Source organism: Notamacropus eugenii, chromosome 1 (assembly GCF_028372415.1).
Source record: "Notamacropus eugenii isolate mMacEug1 chromosome 1, mMacEug1.pri_v2, whole genome shotgun sequence".
Lineage (NCBI taxonomy): Eukaryota > Metazoa > Chordata > Mammalia > Diprotodontia > Macropodidae > Notamacropus > Notamacropus eugenii.
In genome coordinates, this window is record NC_092872.1 from 90,786,258 (window position 1) to 90,804,409 (window position 18,152).

At 35.2% G+C, this 18,152-nt stretch overlaps 1 protein-coding gene across 11 annotated transcripts in view; it reads left to right on the forward strand.

Moving 5' to 3' along the window:
• Window positions 1-18,152, forward strand: part of CLEC16A (C-type lectin domain containing 16A) — a 227,408-nt gene that overhangs the window by 143,975 nt on the left and 65,281 nt on the right. For all 11 annotated transcript variants that reach the window (XM_072609236.1, XM_072609193.1, XM_072609219.1 and 8 more), the window contains one exon: window positions 17,207-17,358. In XM_072609236.1, coding sequence (XP_072465337.1) covers window positions 17,207-17,358 — 152 coding nt within the window. The remainder of the gene's footprint in view (window positions 1-17,206; window positions 17,359-18,152) is intronic.

Sequence of the window (18,152 nt, forward strand, 5' to 3'; positions counted from 1 at the left end):
GTAGTATGTAGTACCTGAGTAGACTTTTGAAGGTAGCAAGGGATTCTGCAAGAGGAAGGTGAGGAAGCAGTACATCTGTTATACTTGATCCTAGAGTGATTAGATTTTGTTGAGTTGGGAGCATGAAGGGTTGACGTGGTCAGACCTGAACTTTAGAAAGATCACTTTGGCACCTATATAGATAATGGATTAGACAGGACAGAGACCTAACCAAATGGAAGGCTATTAAAATAGTCCAGGAGAGAGACGATGAGAGCCAGAACTAGAGTAAAGTGAAGGAGGCATAAAGAGGATGATAGAAAAAAAAAAAACAGCCAAGATTGGTCAATTGGCTGAATATATGGGATAAGATAAAATGAGTCAGAGGCGACTCTGAAGTTATAAACCTGAGTGACTGAAATAATGGTCTTGCTTTCAACAGAAAGAGGCAAGTTAGTCAGAGGGATAGATTTGACAGCAATAAAGGGCAGATAATGAGTTCTGGTTTGGATATGTTGAGTTTGATAAAGTTATGGTACATACAATTTGAAATATCCAGTAGACAGGTGGAGATGTAGGACTCTGGAGCTCAGGAAATAGATTAGGGCTGGATATGTAGATCTCAGCATCAACTACATAGAGATAATAATTAAACCCATAAAAATTGATGAAGCCAACAAAGGAGAGAATGTAATCAGGGTTCTTGGTATCTGTGAACTTGGTTTTCTAAAAACTGTTAACTATATTTTCTTGTAATTTGTTTCTTTTGTAATCTTATGTATTTTATCTTATGTATTTAAAAATATTATTCTTAGCAAGAATCCATAGGCTTGTTGCCAAAGGGACCCATGACACAAAAAAAGGAAACTCTCTCTCTCACGCACACGCGCGCGCACACACACACACACACACACACACACACACACACACACACACACACACACTCCCTGGTATAGAAAGAGAATAGAAGACGACTCAGATAATCTTTGGGAGTATCTGTAGTTAGGTATGATACAGGGCAGCTCAGGTGACTCTGGCTAGAGTGTTGGGCTTCATTTTCCTTCCTTTAATCTGACCTCAGACACTTACTAGCTGTGTGACTCTGGACAAGTCTTTAACCTGTGTTTGTCTTAATCCGCTGAGAAGGAAATGGCAAACCAGTATCTTTGCCAAAAAAAAAAACCAAAAAACAAATCCAAAACTCAAATGGGCTTACAAAAGTCAGGACTGAAAAGACTGAACTACTATGATATGAATGATGAACTAGCAAAGTAAAGACTGAGGAGCTGCCGGAAGAGAAACAAAGAATAATATTATGAAAAGATAGTCAGTGTCAAACACAGAGAGAGAGGATGAGAATTATGAAGAGGCCACCAGATTTGGGTAACTTTGGAGAGAGCCTTATTTGTTGAATAATGAAATTAGAAACCATATTGCAAAAGGTTGAATGGTTAGGGAGGGAAAAGGTAGAGGAGGAAGCAAGTTTAGATAACTTTTTCTAAGCATTTGCCTTTGAAAGAGAGGAAGGATCTTGATAGGATGATAAGGTCTAATGATTTTTTTTAAGGACAAGGAGAGTTGGATATGTATATAACAGGGAAAAAATCATTTCTAAGGAGAGTGTTGCTGTTTGCCCTTCATTTTCAAAGAAGACCGGTTACATTGTGGATGATGTCTTGTCTTGTACCTAAATTGGATTAAAATGAGGCAGAGTTTCACAAAGTCATCAGCCTCATTCTTTTCTGGAGTCATTGAAGTTCAGTGGCAAGACAAAAGTCAAGATGACTAGTGATGCCCTTGATGCCTTCAATGTCTGACCAAGCTCTAAGCACTCCACAGTGCCTACTTGCTATCTTCATGGCCATTGGAACAAATTTTTCTCATCCGTGCATTCCACAGGGAGAGTCTTCACATGCTTGAGGTAGATATCCTCCTAACTCACTGACATCTTTAAGGCCTGTCAGTTGCCCTCAACCTAGTTTGACTTCTGCCAAGATGGTTTACCAGGGTATGGCCATTGTGCATGCTACACTTTTTTGGAGCCACAGGTAAGAGTTGGGTGAATCAGATGGACACCAAAGATGGATGAAGAGCCCTGAAAAAGGCTCAGCAAGCCCTCACACTTTAGGTGCTAGTTCTCTTGAACACCCCATATATCCCACTTGAAAAGAAAATGAATGTGAGAGTGTGAGGGATTATTGTGGAGGTAGTCACCTGGAGAAGGTGAGGAGTATATGCAGTCAGGAATACATATAGAATGGTTGGCCTCTCCATCCCTTTCTGTTCTAAAGAGACCAACAATTATAATAATTAGTACTTACAACAATGATACAAAGAATTAAATGGCTGAAGAATATGTATTCCTCAGACCATGACATTCAAATGAATGGGTTGAATTAGTCTGTCAGTATATTTGTCCTAGATAAGAAATGCAAATGGACAGTGATCTAGGACCCAGAACTGGATAAGAGAATGAGTAGACTAGATTGCATTTGAAAAATAGCTCAGAACTTTCAAGGCTTCCAAGTTGTTCCTTCCCACAAAAACCCATCTTTTTATGACCAGTTTTCTTCTGGTGGTGTGGCTGTGACTCATATCTCAGAAGAATCAGAATTACACTTCACCTTAAAAACAATGTAGGCACAAATAGTGGAGTAGTATATTACCATAGGTTTGGGTTTTGTTTTGGTTTTTTTGGTTTGTTTATTTTTAAGAAATGTCATACAAAGAATTGGAAATTGAGGGGAACGGCTAAACAAGCTGTATCGTATTATAGTAGAATACTGTTGTTCTGTTAGAAATGATGAGCAGGTGGACTTCAGAAAACACTGGAAAGATTTATATGAACTGATGCTGAAGTGAACAGAACCAGGAGAACATTATACACAGTAACAGCCGCAGTGTGTGATGACTCACTTTGATAGACTTATCTCTTCTTAGCAATGCAAGGATCTAAGAGAACTCCAAAAAACTTACAATGGGAAATGCTGTCCATGTCCAGAAAAAGGACCATGGGGTTTGAATGCAGATTGAAGTGTACTGTTTACTCTCTATTTTTTTTTTATTTCTTTTTTCTTATGGTTTCTCTCATTGATTCTAATTTGTTTTTATGTATTATGTGTTGTCTTGGGGCGGGGGAGGGGAGAGATGGGGAGAAAATTTGGAACTCAATCTTATGGAAGTGAATGTTGAAAACTAAAAATAAATAAATACATAAAAATATTATCCAGCCTATGTATGCTTAGAAGAGATGGGACAGTCATAGAATGAGAACAAGGATAAGCAGATGGACAGTCTGATGCTTCATTGGTGTTTACAGAAAGTTAGCAGAAATTTCTAGAATTCAGCTTCCAACATACTGAATAGAACCTCTGTGGACAAGCTGTAGGACAATATAGACCTGCATCGCACAGTATAAGAAGGCATGCCTGAAGGTTGCACCTACACTATGGGATCACTGGGGCCTTAAAGACTGGGGGGTCCAGCTCCTTCATTTTACAGATAAAGAAACTAACCAAGAAAGATTAGATAACTCGCCTAAGGTCATGTTATGACTGACTGAGGCAGAATTTGAACCTGGTTCCAGTTCATTGACTTCAAATTTAAGTCACAGACTCATTGAAGTAATTTAAATTCACAACTTTAAGCAAATGTATCACAATACTCATAAATTCCTGAACACTAAGGATTTAATCACATAATCTGTCAGTGACTGCTTGCCAGTTATTCATTTTTTTCAGTGCTTCTGTAAAAGCATTTTAATACTTCCTTTAACTATATGATATGAATGTGTTAGTTATGAATTCAAATTTGACATCTTGGAACCATTTTCAAATGCCTTAGCTATCCCCTTGGTTTCTTTTCCACGGGCAGTTCTGTCATGTATTCATTTGCTGAAATTCTTAATGCATTAGGTATCACACTGGAAAGCATTTTGGAATTATGCTTAGAAAGTGACCAAAATGGCTATATTCTTTGATTCAAAAATCCTGCTGTTAGACATATACCTTAAGAAGGAGGATGATAAAAAGGGAGACTTCATATGTACCAAAATAGTCATAGTAGTACTCTTTCTAGTAGCAGGTAAAATGGTGTCTATTGATTGGGAAACACCTAAACAACCTGTGTTGTGTGAATTTAATGCACTCTTACTGTGCTTGAAGAAATGATGCATTTGCGGATGTAAAAATACACAGGACAACTTTGGAATGGATACAGAGTGAAGTCAGCAGAACAAGAAAATAAAATCACTACCAGCTGTAGATTAGGAAGAACAACAGCGAAGAAAAAAAATCAGAATCTGAATGCTGTGAAATGTTAACAACTGAGCTGGGCGTCAGAGAAGAGGTATGGAAAATGAGCCACCCAATGTAGACTACTGCATTTAATGCCAGACTTGGTTGATTTGTTGGTTAGTTTTTGCAAAAACTGACTTTTTTTTCTTTCTTTTCTTTACTTTTTATTATAAGGGATGGCTCTTTGGGAATAGAAGGGGGAACAATATATACTAGGAAATGAAGGTGACATTAAAAATCATTTTTTTTAAAAGAAGGTAGCACAGATCTTTATGGTTGAGTACACTCAGTAGTGTATTCTGAGAACTTCTGAGAACAATCAGTCAGATGCTTTCTAGTATATTCAAGGCCCTGTGATTAAACCAGTTTTTAAAAAGTCGAGGGGCTGAGGGAGCACACTCAATTCATTAACATCATGCTAGCTATTTACCCTTATGTTGGCACTGTGAACTTTAGTCTCTGGAAGGTCTGTAAGCCATGAGCAATGTGCCCTCCTTGAATCAAGTGGGGGAAATAAAATAGACTTATTTAAGGCTATTTGAAAATAGTCACTTACCACCAAAGTAAATGGCAGTTTTTATGTGGTTGAATGTGAAAATAATTTGAGATTTTGTTTCCTTTAAAAACTTGTGGGCTTGGAAATGTTTTGTACTTATTTGGAAGATAGCTTTAAAAAAAAAACAACTCTTCTTGACATTTGAAGACCTGTCAATCTTCTTTTTGTTGTCTAATTGGTGTTTTCCTGATTGGTTTAATTATGGGGTTAACTTGCCGAGTTTCCTACAAAGTGATACATTTGTCATTTGTGTTTATTTTGGTGAATAACCAAGATTGAATTTTGCCAAAGTTTTCAGTTTTTTCAGGTCAAGTAGTTCTAGAACATTAGGTCCTGCTGCCTTTATGTCATTGCATTACATGGGAAAAGCTTAAATAGCATTCGGTGGTCCTACTTAGCACACTTTCCCGTCCTGAAAATGTACTGTTATCAAGTAAGTTCTGAGTAGACAGTGACTTGCCCTTGTATTCATTATATCTGCATTTCAACTTCTGGTTGAAACTTTTTTTTTTATCCTTCCTTTTGATAAGTGTGTGTCTGTATCCCCAGGCTATATGCTGTTGACTTTTTCTGGGTTGAGGTGGCCCAGGTAAGAGCAGGTAGTGGCACAGCTGGACACAGTTGTCAGAGCAGTTTTGTTCAGTCTCTGGAGTTGAGGGAATGAAGCTGCACTGGTTTTAGACTTAGATTTTAAATACTGTTTTCACATACATTTTACTTGTGCAGATTATTAGACCAAAACTCTTATAAATTTTTGTCTGCCAAAAGCCTATTTTTACAACCAAAATTGATACAGTAAAATCTTAGCAATATTGATGACTTGTGTATATGAGATGTCAGAGAAAAGTTTCACACATCCATACATTTTAGTGAAGTGTTAAAAGTTCAGCTTACTTTAAACTTGAGCTCTAAAGTCACATGGCTACATCTGGATGTCATAGTGAAAAAACATTTCTATTTATGGTTTCTTTCTCTGCAAATTGATTAGCTTACTGTGCTAGGAATTTTGCAGGAAAAGCTAAAGTAGAAGATTTTATCAGGGATGATAATAATAGCTAACATATATTTCTCTAAGGTTTGCAAAGTGTTTTATAAATAGTGTGTCATTTTATCCTCATAACAACCCTGGGAGGAAGGTGCTATTATATTGTACCCGTTTTACAGATGTGGAAACCAAAGCAAAGATCAAGTAGTCTGTCCAGGTCTACATAGCTCATAAATGTCTGGGTCCAAGTTTGAACTTGGGTCTTCCTGACTCCAGGTCAAGTTAACCCTGTCCATAACAGTTTTTCTCTGAGTTTTATTCATTTGTTAACATAATCATGCCTTACTAATTCCAACTTGTTATGGGACACTCAATTGGAATCATTGTGAAAAGTCTGAATCATGTAATACAGAAAGAGTTTTGTTTAAATGTATAGAGTGACTTGTTACAAGCTAACCAAATGTTGCCCAGGAGAGGTCCAAGGACAGTAGCTTTGTTGCATAAATATGAATTAGTTGTAATTATCATAGTAAATGTTTATAAGTGGGTGTTTCTTAAATGCCTTTTATAGATTTGAAATTAAGAGAATCTGAATTAGTGTGAGTTGCCCAAATAACTATTGTCCAAAAACACTACAATAACTGCCTTTACAAGGTTTACCCAATTTCTAGGCATTAATGTAATGATGTTTGTTTTCTCCCTGCAATATATGAGAAATTCTATATTTAAAGTTTGTTTTCATTATTTTAAGAATAAATGAACAAAAGTACAAGAGATTGATTATTTCAGCGCATAATCGTTACCACAGCATAATCAATTGCCCTGTTTTTTTTAGTCCAAAAATTAGTTTATAGTCTTTCATTGCATAATCATGGTGCAGCATAATTCTGTTTGTCACTTCACTTAAAGGTAAATAGAGCAGCAATGTATGCACCAGTGGCATATGGATCCGCATTTGTTTCTCAAGCATTGGGAGCCGTGAGCCTAGAATTCTCTGTGTATATGCATCATCAGTATTCAGTTTTAATGTATATTCATGAATATTCCATGCATTCTAATCTTGCACCAAAGACAGTTTAGTAATAAATTATTTTTAAGTGATACCAGTACAGTTTTTAAAAGCCTCACATAATGGTTGCACCCCTCTTTTTGTGCAAATTGGGCATAAAATCTGCGACAATTCTGCAGTGAAATATGTTATACATTTTGTGTGATGGCTTTGAAGAAAGCACACTGTGCATGCAGTGACTGGTTTGTAAAGAATGACAGGATTTATAGTATTGGAATGAAAATTGTCTCACTAAGATATAATTTTATATTAAGGGTAGTAGCTTAAAATAAATTATAACTTGCTGAATTATAAATGTATTATATGATCTGTTATGTAGCATTATATAATGTGTTTGAAATTTATATGCATGATAATGTACAACTATTATACAAATGTAAGCATATTGAGTCCTAAACCACGCGGCCTTATGCTGTGTCCTGTCATCAGCAGCACGTTGTTGTTACGCCGCAGCGCCGTAGACTTAGCACACGAGACAGATAGCTCACCCTGTAAAGTATATAGCTTTTCTTTAAATTCAGTTATAGTTTTCTTGACCAGAAGTCTCTTATATTTACTTCGTAATGTTTGATAAATACTAAATAATCACATTTATATTAACTGTACAGTCTGAAATAAGATTGTTAAATGTGTCCTGTTTTCAGAAGCATGTTTAAATGATTGATTATGGTGTTAATAAACATTCGGAATTTGGAGGTGTGTGTAGTATACTGTCTTAACTATAATATTGACTTCTTTCTGATCACTAAAGTCCATGGAATTCCACACTTACTCTGTCCCCACCATGTGCTCAATGCAGCACTTATGCATTGGGAACCTTACAGAAAAAGGGGCAAATGTGGTTCTTGCTTTTCGAGGTGGTTAAGACGTAGGCAGTGAAGTCAGGAGGGCGAGCATTCTACAGCAGCGTATAGTAAAGTGTGTTACTGTGGACTTCAAACTGTTTGCTATTTTGAGAATTAAAATTTTAAAAAAAGGATTACTTAGGATTAGGTTTAAAACACAAAGTTTATAGGAAATAGGTTAGATTTCTTTAGGTCATGAAGGAAATGTCAGATTTATTAACTTTTATTTATTAATGCTTTGCACATATAATAATATATGTATATGTAGACATTACATATACATATGTGTATACTATGCTGTTAATAATAATAAATGCAGCATTCAAGGTGATGACAACAACATACACAATTTGAAGGGGTTAGAAAATTGTCTTTGCATTGTCATAAAATTTACTGATTAGCCTAACTAGAAAGCAAGGACAAGACATAAAGCTGCATAAGCAAGATAAGTGAAAGTGAAAGAAGGCCTTGAATGCCATGCTTGAGTTATGTAAAATAATCTAAAATGGATCTCTGAAGAATTCTTGTCATCTATATCCATACAACACCTGAAATAAACCTGTACAACCAAAAAGAAAAGTGGAATTACTTTAATTAGAGTTTTTCTTTAGTAACAGTGAAATGTAAATTCACAAAATTTATATCTCCATATTTTCTGTCTTTATATTTCCATCTTTATTAAGTCAATCAACAATGTTTGTTAAGTACCCATTATGTGCTGGACACTATGGTAGGCACTAAGGATGCAGAGAAAAGTGACATATCCCCTGTTCTTAAGGAACTTTATTTCTCCTGGGAGATAAAACATGTCATGGTTAAGCATATACACAACCAATGCAAAATAGTTGGGTAGTGTAGGAAAGGAAGGCTCTAGAAATTGTCTTTGTAATTCCTTTTCAGGCCCCTCACTGCATAGCAAGAGTCTGTCTCAAGTAGAAAACTACTCTCTGGAGCTGCTATTTTTGTGAGTTTTATATTCTGTCTTTAAGTTAACAGCTGTAATAGCCCTAATGCTCCAAAAGGCAATGAGAGGAAATGCAGTGGCAACAGAGGATGTTCTCTGTCAGTGGGAATCTTTTATTCTAGTTTCAGTGTTACAGCACGTGCTTGTGAAGAACCATAAGAGTACAAACACAGAATAAAGCAAAGTAGACTATAAATATTTATGTTTTAAAAGGACACACAACAAAAGAGCAATAAGAATGAGGTTGAGTTTTGGAGGGCAAGCTAATTATTTACCAGAAAGATAGCATAAAGTATTACACAAGAAGCTGGGTGAAAGAAAAGAGTTACAAAAAGTATAAATTTATCAGAAGCAAATTAAGTACATGTGCTAAAGCATATTGACTGACCTTAGGGTTTTACAATAGGCAATTGTAATATTCAAATATTTTCTAGGAAATCTCCAGTTTTCCATTTTCGCTCTTTACTAAATTAGGCAACTTGTTTACAGTGCTTTTGAAAGGAAATTATGCAACATATTATGCAAATTTAGAATTCCTGAGAGCAGAATCTGAAGATGTGTAACCACTGTGTATTGTGAAGATGTGAGCCATTTATAGTTCTTAGTAACAGACTTTGTATTACTTTAAGTGGCTATGAGATAATTTATGTAAATAAAATAAGATAACATGTAGAGTGTTTTGCAGACCTTAAAGGGCTATACAAATACTTATTATTATTATTATTCCAACTCTAAATCTGTGATCTTGTATATTTAAAAACTCTACTCATAGTTGTATTAGAGGAGTAATGAAGTAGAAAGGGAGCCCAAGGATTATTGTATTTGTAATTATATGTATGTCTATAAAAGGGCAAGATAATTTTAGTATGGCTTTTGGAAATCAATCTTTATAGACTTTCCGAGTTGAAAGTTCTCATACTAGACCATCTAGTCCAATCTGCCCACCTATGACACACTTGACAAACAGTAATCCATCTAGGAGGAAGCCACTTGCCTAAGGAGCCTATTATACTTTTAGATAGCTCTAATCATTAGTTTTTCCTTACATCAGTTCAGGTTTTCCTCTTTGTAGGATCTACCTAATTTTGTGCTTTGGCAGAATAAAGACCTAACATCTCTTCAGCTACTAAAGGCAACTCTCTTCCTCTCCTCAAGTCTTTTCTTCTTCAAGCTAACTATATGTAGTTCCTTCAGTTGATCCTCATATTGAATGAGCTTGAGGTACTTCAGCTTTTCAATGTTTTTAAAATGTAGTACCCCAAACTGGGCATAGTGTGTTCTCACTGTGATGTAGAGCATCACCATCACCTCTCTAGTTTTGGACACTGCACCTTTCTCAATGAAGCTTAAGATTGAATTCATTTTCTTGGTTTTCATATGGCACTGTTGATTGATACTAAGTTTGCAGTCTATTAAAGCCGTGGACTAGCTAGATAATAGCATTAGCCAGCCCTTTTTAGATATTATAAACAAATGCAGGATGTGTTCCAGACTGCTTAATTGTCATCATCCTTTGCAAATTTCACGTACCTTCTAAAAGGAAAAGACTATTTTTTTCTCTTTTTTTTTGTGTACGGTGTTGTGTCGAGAACAAAAGGTAATAATTCCGTTTTTGTTCCATGTTTGGTCATTGAGATGTTATGATTTACAGAACTGTCTTAGCCTGCTGGGAAAACGAGCACATTGAGACATTCTTCAAAGAAGTCAAAGTCATTGATGATTACTTGAACAAATGATGCATAAGCTTTTGCCGGGTTAATGGAGAAATAATTACTTAATTTTCTTCAAAGGATTGACTGAGTGTGAGCAAAATTGATTCTGCAAAGTCCTTCCGACCCTAACTGTGAAAGATCAGATACTTCCTGCTGTATCTGAGAGTTCTGAGGACAGTGTGGTGTAGTGAAAACCTGAAGAGGGAGGGAATGAGGGGGATCTGTGTTCTGGCTATGGTATGGAAACATAAAGTACCATAAATGTAAGCTATTATGTACACAAGTAAAAATTATATTCATCTTACACATTATATTATGTATTATATTATGTTCATCTTCTATCCACTGAGCTATTTGTTTTCACGTTATTGCTATAAGACTACTTTCTTTTGTTGGGAACATTTGTATCATGTCTAAGTTAGTCAACAAGTATTGGTTAAGTACTTACTATGTACTAGGCATTATGCTAAGTACTGGGGACGCTAGAGAAGGAGAGGAAGTCAGTGTCCTCACAGAGCTCACATTTTAACTAGTTATATACAAACCATATACAGAGGGCATGGAAGGGAACGGAAGGGAAAGAAAGGGAAGAGCAGACACTGTCGATGGGCAATAACTAGAATGGCCTCTTACAGAAGATGGGATTTCAGCTGAGCCTTGAAGGAAGCCAGGAATACTAAGAGGCAACACTGAGACAAGGAGAGCCTTCAGGGCATGGGGGATAACCAGGGCAAAAGCACAAAGATGAGTTTCAGTGACTTGTGGGAAAGAACATTTGGTAGGACACATGAACTATTTGGAAGGGAATTAAAGTTTTAGAAGATGGATAAGGTAGAAAGGGACCAGGTTGTGAAAAGCTTTAAATATTTTTATCCTAGAGATAATAGGGAACCACTGGAATATATTGGGGTGGTGAGTGACATGGTTAGACCTATGCTTTAAGGCCACTGAGTGCGCAATACTCTGGAGCAGATCATTACAAAGGATCTCTTTTCTTATCCCAGTTGTGTACTAATAGAAGACACTTATTTTCAAAGAAGTCAAAGCACTTCCTGAGGAAATGTGATATTAGTAACTTTGTTATACCTAATGACAGGTGCTGTTTTCATTTGGATAATGGATTTTGATAGAATGGTGACATTTGGGTGGTGGATAACTTTCTCATATGATTTTTCTTTTCTGATACACTGACTTGTACAATTTTTTTTATGAGCCAGATGATTCATAAGTGTGTTTTATATAAGTGTATTATTGGTTTGATTAAAGGCTTCTTCCTACATTATACGTTTGCATTTCCGAGGTCAGTGAGGAGTGTTTCGTTTTCCAGGCTGTGGCTGCTTATCTTCACTGGTGTAAAATTCAAAGCTTCATTCAGTTCCAGAGCCAAAATTTCTTTATGTTGGTTAAAATACTCTAGTTTCTATAGAGTGTCTTACAGATCCTGACAGGGCTGTCTTCCAAAGTCATAATTTCAAAAAAATGTCACCATGTTAAATAATTCCTCTAAAGTAAACAATGCAAGAGCAATGCCAAAAGTGGAGCTGGGAAGATGGACTTAGGTCATGATGGTTCAAGCTCTAAATAAGAAAATACTTCTTGATTTATTTAAATAACTGATGCTGAGATACCTTCTTTTATTGTTGTTGCTAAGAACAACAATAATAAATAGACAATTATGTAGCTTTGGAGGATTAGAAAGGTGCTTTTACATATATTATCTCATTTAATTTTTACACCTCCTGAGATAAGTGTAACAGCTATTTATTATCCCTATTTTGAAAATGAGGGAAGTGAGACTGAGAGCAGACAAATGACCTGCCTAGGATCTCATAGCTAGTAAATGTCTGAAAAAGGATGCAAACCCAGATCTTCTTGACTCAGAGTCCAATACTCTAATCATTACACCTTGGTAGCACCTTTGCTTGTTAAGTCAGTAATTCAAGATAACCTGTGGGAAACTAAAATTTTAGCTTATCGCTATGAATTAGATTTAAACTTTATATAAATTAGACCTTGTAATAAAATGCACATACTTCATCTTATTAAATTTCTTAAGGACAGGAAGCCTGTCTTATTTAAATACCTCTACACAGTATGTGTTAATGAATGTTTGTCAGATAAATAGATACATTCAAAACCCTGCATATTAAATAGGACTTTGAATAGTTTGGGGTTTTATTACTATAAATGAAATTTTTAATGAACATATATTTTCTATATTCATATCTATCTATGACCTTGTTGTAACCCAAATTGGTACCCAGTTTGATAAAGCCCATTTGTGTTTTTCTTAGTCATTAAAACATTCTACAATGTGCAAATCTCTAGCTAGTATGAATTTTAAAATTTTTCCTTTTATATGAATTTAACAAGCATCAAGAAACATGAACATTTCTATATACAAGCAACATATGAAAATACGATTCTTCATTACTTACAACTTGGTTTTTTATATATATATTTCAAATTTAACACAAAAGTTCAGCACTGCCCTACTTTTCCGTATCTACTTTTGAACTTCTGTCTTCTCTTTTCTGTTTTTTCAATGACTCATTGTGCCTATTTTCTTATTTTAATATCTGTCTCACTATTTTCTATTCCTTCCCCCTCACAAAAGAAATTAAAGCTCTCCCTTATAATAAGTGTAGTAATGCAAAATAAATCAACATATAGACAATATCTAAAAATGTATGTCTTGTTGTATACCTCTAGTCCATAAAGTCTTTTTAAGAAGTAGGAAACATGATTCATCATCAGCCTTCTTGAGTCATGATTGGTTATTCCATTGATTGTAGTTTTTAAATTCACTTTTCTTTACAGTATTGTGGTCATTGTGTAAACTACTGTCCTAGTTCTCCTCACTTCACTCTCCATCAATTCATCAAAACATTCCAGGTTTCTCTGGATTCATCCCTTTTGTCACTTCATATAGGCACTATTATAATTCTATTACATTCATTGACCATAATTTGTTCAGCCGTTCCTTAAACTGATAAGCACAAACTTTGTTTCTAGTTCTTTGCTGCAGCGAAAGGTGCTTTTATTAATATTTTGTGTGTAATAATCCGTTCCCTCTTCCTTTGATTTTTTTTTTTTTTTGTATATAAAGTGGTCTCACGGGGAATACCCATTTTAGTGACTTTTTGGGTATTCAAAATTGTTTTCAACTTCACGCCTTCACCAATGATGCATTATTATGCCTGTCTTTCCAAATCCCCTCTAACAATGGTTATTTTCTCATTTTATCATCTTTGCTAATCTTATGAGTGAGAAGTGGAAATTCAGAGTTGTTTCAGTATTAATTTCTCTTATCATTAGTGATTTGTAGCATTTTTTCATGTATTTAATACCTTACCTTTCTTCCTCTGAGCTTTGTTTGCGCTAGACCAAGATTGTCCTTTGACCAAGTATTATTTTCTGTCGGATAACCCATATAACCATCAACTCTTTCTCTTAGTTGGCTAAGAAATCTTTCCTTATCCCTAGTTCTGAAAGCTTTCCTACTCCTCTGTATTTCTGATATGTCCTTTTATATCTAGGACTTATATCTATTTGGAGCTTATTTGCTACACAATATAAAATGTTGATATAAACTTCATTTCTACCAGGCTGCTTCTCACCTTTCCCATAATATTTTGTGAATTACTAAATCCTTATCCCAGTAATTGGAATCCTTGGGATTGTTGTACAGTATACTGCTATGTTCATTGATTGCTCTTGAATCTGGTGTACATAATCTGTTCCAATGACAGCTGGTAGTATAATGGAGCAATGGACATGGAGTCAAGGAGACCTGAATTCATTTCCAACCTCAGACTTTTACTAGTAAGTTACGTGATCCAGAGCCAATCTGTTTGCCTCAGTTTCCTCAACTGTAAAATGGGGATGAAAATAGCATCTACCTTACAAGGTTCTTGTGAAGATCAGATGAGATAACATTTGTAAAAAGTAATTAGGACATTGCCTAACACATAGTAGGTACTATATAAATGCATATTCCCTTTCCATTAATCAACTTCTCTATTTTTTTAACCAGTACCAAAGAGTTTTGATGATTACTGCTTGTAATCTAATTTGAAATCTAATGCTGCCAGATCTCTTTCCTTCCTGCTTATTTTCATTATTTTCTTTTAAATTCTTGCCTTTTTATTCCTCCAGATGAATTATTTGTTATTTCCTAGCTCGACTAAAGTTATTTGGTAGGCTGATATAACACTGCATCTGTAAGTTAATTTTAGATAGTATTGTCATTTTTATTACATGGACATAGTCCAACTGTGAGCATTTAATATTTCTCTAATTGTTTAGGTCTGTCTTTATCTCTATGAAGAGTGTTTTGTAGTTAAGTTTATATAATCCCTATGTGCATCTTGTGGACTCTGAACTTGTGTAGTTAACTTTGACTGGAATTTCTTTCTGTATTTCTTCTTGATAAGTTTTGTTTGTAATATTAAAAAAAGGCTAATGATTTTTGTTTATATCTTGCTCCTTTACTGAAATTATTATTTCAATTAACTTTTTAGTTAACTGTCTAAGGTTCTCTAAGTAAACCATCATGTCATTTCAAAAACTGATCATTTTATTTCCTCTTTGTTGGCTAGTGTTTATCAAAAACAGGAGGTAGAATGGAAGTGTTTTTATGGAAATGCTGCTGTTCTATTTCCCAAAGAAAATGAGTGATCTCTCTTTGTGCTTACAGGAGTAATCATGGCTTCCTGTTAGCTGTCAAGCTTTGCTTTGAACCCTCCAGTACTGAGAATTCAAGCTGGATGTACTAAGTAGTACTAAGGATTTGTTATACTGCTACTTACTTTCTGACCTCTGATGAACAGCATGTGTCTGAAAGCCTTTGTACTTGTAATAGAATATTTACATTCAGTGTTACACATTTAAACTGCAGCTGCATCAGTGTTCAAGAAATGTGTATGTGTCCTTAGATATTTGATTTCAAAGAACGTTAATTCAGCAAGACTGTAGAGACTGTCCTAGACATAAACCTTAAATGTATTTGACGACACAGATGCCAAGATTGGAAGTGTAATACTGGCACCTGTATTTTATTGAGGTATAATTTAAAATGTAGCGTTATTATTGTAGATGAGTTGCATTGTGTCTGGGCATTGTGTGTGTGTGTGTGTGTGTGTGTGTGTGTGTGTGTGTGTGTGTCTGGGCGTTGTGTGTGTGTGTTTTGGGCTGTGACTTTTTACTAGGATGGTTACCAAGGGTGCTAAGAAGCTATTCACTTCCTAGTGTGAGGCTGCCCATGAGGTATTAGTAGGTAAAGGCACATGGATAGCCCTCTTACTTGTCAGCTACATGGACATTCTTACAAACTGACTGGAAATAATGCTTGCCTTTTTTCCTGTCTGAAATCAGCTTCAGTTCAGTGGTACCTCACTCTTTTTTTTCTTCTTCTACATTAAAGCTGATGAAAGATGGTTCTGTATTTTCTATTTTTTCACCCTTTTTTCTCTTAATACTGAATGGCATTCTGAAGACACAAAAGCACATTGATCAACCCAAAATAATTTCTCTAGATTTTGGTTTATTTTTTAAATACTGACCAAATGTTTGAAATGCTGCTTCAAATTTACACATTTGAAATCAAGCTTTGCATTACCATTTAAAATGAAATTTTTTTTGTCCTCATGAATATACAGAAGATCAAAATTCTATAGTTTTATTAACATACCTCTGAATATTTTTCTTCCATCAGGCATTATTTATGCCTATGTTATCTCTTTTCATATTTGTCATTGAGCTGTTCATATGTGATTCTTTTTCATTAACTCAAAATTGTTGATAGAAGTGACATTTCATATTATTTGTTGTCTGCCTCTCTAATGCATTAATGTTGTTCTTGAACTTAAGTTCCGTTCTGGACAGAACAGTATGATTGAAGACTTGAATGCACACTTCAAGTAATCCAGTTTTGAAGATAATTATCAGGGAAGGGTAGTAGGTAATAACTAAATGATATCACATTATTAACAGGTCATGTTGAAATGAACTATAAAATAGTTGAGTTTCTAGTAAGGAAACCATACCATTTTTTAAACCACAGAGGAGCATGATTCAATGATTTAGTTCATCAAATACAACCTGTAACCTTAAGATTTCCCAAAAAGAGAAAGGTCCTTTAGCAAGTTAACTTCCTATTTTCTAGTGGCTCCTTTTTGGTTTTCTCATGAATTTATACCTCTGTACTTACAGAGCTTTGACTGCTTAACCAGATTTTTGAGTGTTTTCCCCTCTTATTTTTATAGCTTCCAAAGTCTAACATTCAGAGATTAGCTGTGTTCAGAAATCAGGGGAGTTGGGGCCAGTGCAGGCAAATGACACAGTGACTGATGTTGTATGACTGTGTTTTCCCACAATAAAAGCATTCAGAATGACTCATTTTACAATGGGAGTGGAAGAAAGCTGAGTTTCTTTCCTGTTCGTGTTTCTTTTGTGAAGAATGTCCCAGAAGGGTAACATTGCAATGAACTAAATAACGCTATAAATAAAGACATTTCAGGGCCGTCTGGAATGAACAAGATGCATCAGAGAAGCACTGGGAGCCTAGATTAGCTGAAAGTGTTCCTACATGTGTGTCAGACCAACAGACGGATAGGTACTGGTATCTCTCCTCTCTCTCTCATTTGTGTTTCTCTGCCAGAAAAAGGTTATGCTTAAAAAGAGCTGTTCTGTGAAACTAAAAAATTAGACATTCAAATACTAATTGTGTTGTATGATCCAGGGTGTAATGGAATGATTACAGATCATATCATTTTGATCTCCATCTCTTATTCTTTTCAGATAACAGCGATTTAATTGCTTGTACAGTCATTACAAAAGATGGAGGTCTCGTTCAGCGCTTTCTAGCTGTGGATATTTATCAGATGAGTTTGGTGGAGCCAGATGTTGCAAGACTAGGGTGGGGAGTAGTCAAGTTTGCAGGTCTCTTGCAGGTAAGGTGTCAGAAAGTTCCAAAAATCCTCTTGTATGTCTTGTGATTCAGAGCTAGGAGGAATCTAAAAGGTGATCCAATTTAACCTCCCAGTTGATATGGAAATGCCTCTTCAAACATCATTATACTCTTTCTTGGAATACATGCAGCGTTCTTACAGACTTAGAAAGCAGTTCTTGTGCTTCAGACAGCTTTAGCTGTTAGCCAGAACCTGACTCCTTTTAACTTCTACCCACTGATTTTAGTTTTGTGCTCTGGAGCTGCAAAAAAATCAGTATTACACACAATAGCTCTTCAGATATTTGAAGATCAATATCATCTTAAGTCTTTTCCAAACAATCTTTTTTTCTTCTGAAAACGGCTGAAATTTTGCACTAGAACAGTTTCCAGGTTTTAGTTTGATTTGTTCTTCTAAGCTACTTTTTGTTCATTTTTCAGATTCCACAGCTATGCAGAATTTACCCTACAAATATCTACCTCTGATGCATCATTCTTAATAGGTTATAAAATGTTTTAATAGGTGTGATACAATCTATGATAATTCATGATTTGGGCTTTAGTTCATTATCTCAGGTTTCACAGTATTAAAGAAACTTTGAAACATAGCTTTCCTGTTAAAAGATTGTATATGTATCTATTTAGCTGACATCTACTTAATATTTTAAGGTTTTCCAAGTATTTTGTACACGTTAAAGTTTATATCACGTTTTTATTTGTTAATTAGAGCATGGTTAATCACCAGGCTTAGAGTGTTATCTGCCACTCTCACCTTCAGAATCATTAGATTCTCTAGCA